At 70.0% G+C, this 220-nt stretch overlaps 1 protein-coding gene across 1 annotated transcript in view; it reads right to left on the bottom strand.

Moving 5' to 3' along the window:
• PRMT3 (protein arginine methyltransferase 3) overlaps positions 1-91 on the bottom strand; it is a gene marked incomplete at its 5' end in the record, with an annotated part of 65648 nt that extends 65557 nt beyond the window's left edge. Inside the window, one exon of the mRNA XM_009579149.1 lies at positions 16-91. Coding sequence (XP_009577444.1) covers positions 16-91 — 76 coding nt within the window. The remainder of the gene's footprint in view (positions 1-15) is intronic.
• Between the last annotated feature and the right edge of the window lie 129 nt (positions 92-220).

Below are 220 nucleotides of genomic sequence, written 5' to 3'. Positions count from 1 at the left end.
CCGCCGCCTCCCTCTTCCTCCTCCCCCTCCCAGGCCTCCTCACCGGCGGACAGCTCGGGCATCTCCTCCTCGGCGGGCGGCCCGCCGGACCCTGTGGAGCCCACAGCAGGGACCGTTACTGACCGGGGTGGGGGGAAAGGAGGAAGATGAGGAGGAGGAAGAGGCGGAAGAAGAGGAGGAAGAGGAAGAGGAAGAGGAAGGGGGAGCGGCGCGCGCCCAG

Source organism: Fulmarus glacialis, unplaced genomic scaffold (genome assembly GCF_000690835.1).
Source record: "Fulmarus glacialis isolate BGI_N327 unplaced genomic scaffold, ASM69083v1 scaffold4426, whole genome shotgun sequence".
Taxonomy (NCBI): Eukaryota; Metazoa; Chordata; class Aves; order Procellariiformes; family Procellariidae; genus Fulmarus; species Fulmarus glacialis.
Note: the sequence above shows the minus strand (reverse complement) of the source record. Positions and strands in the feature narration are given on the sequence as shown.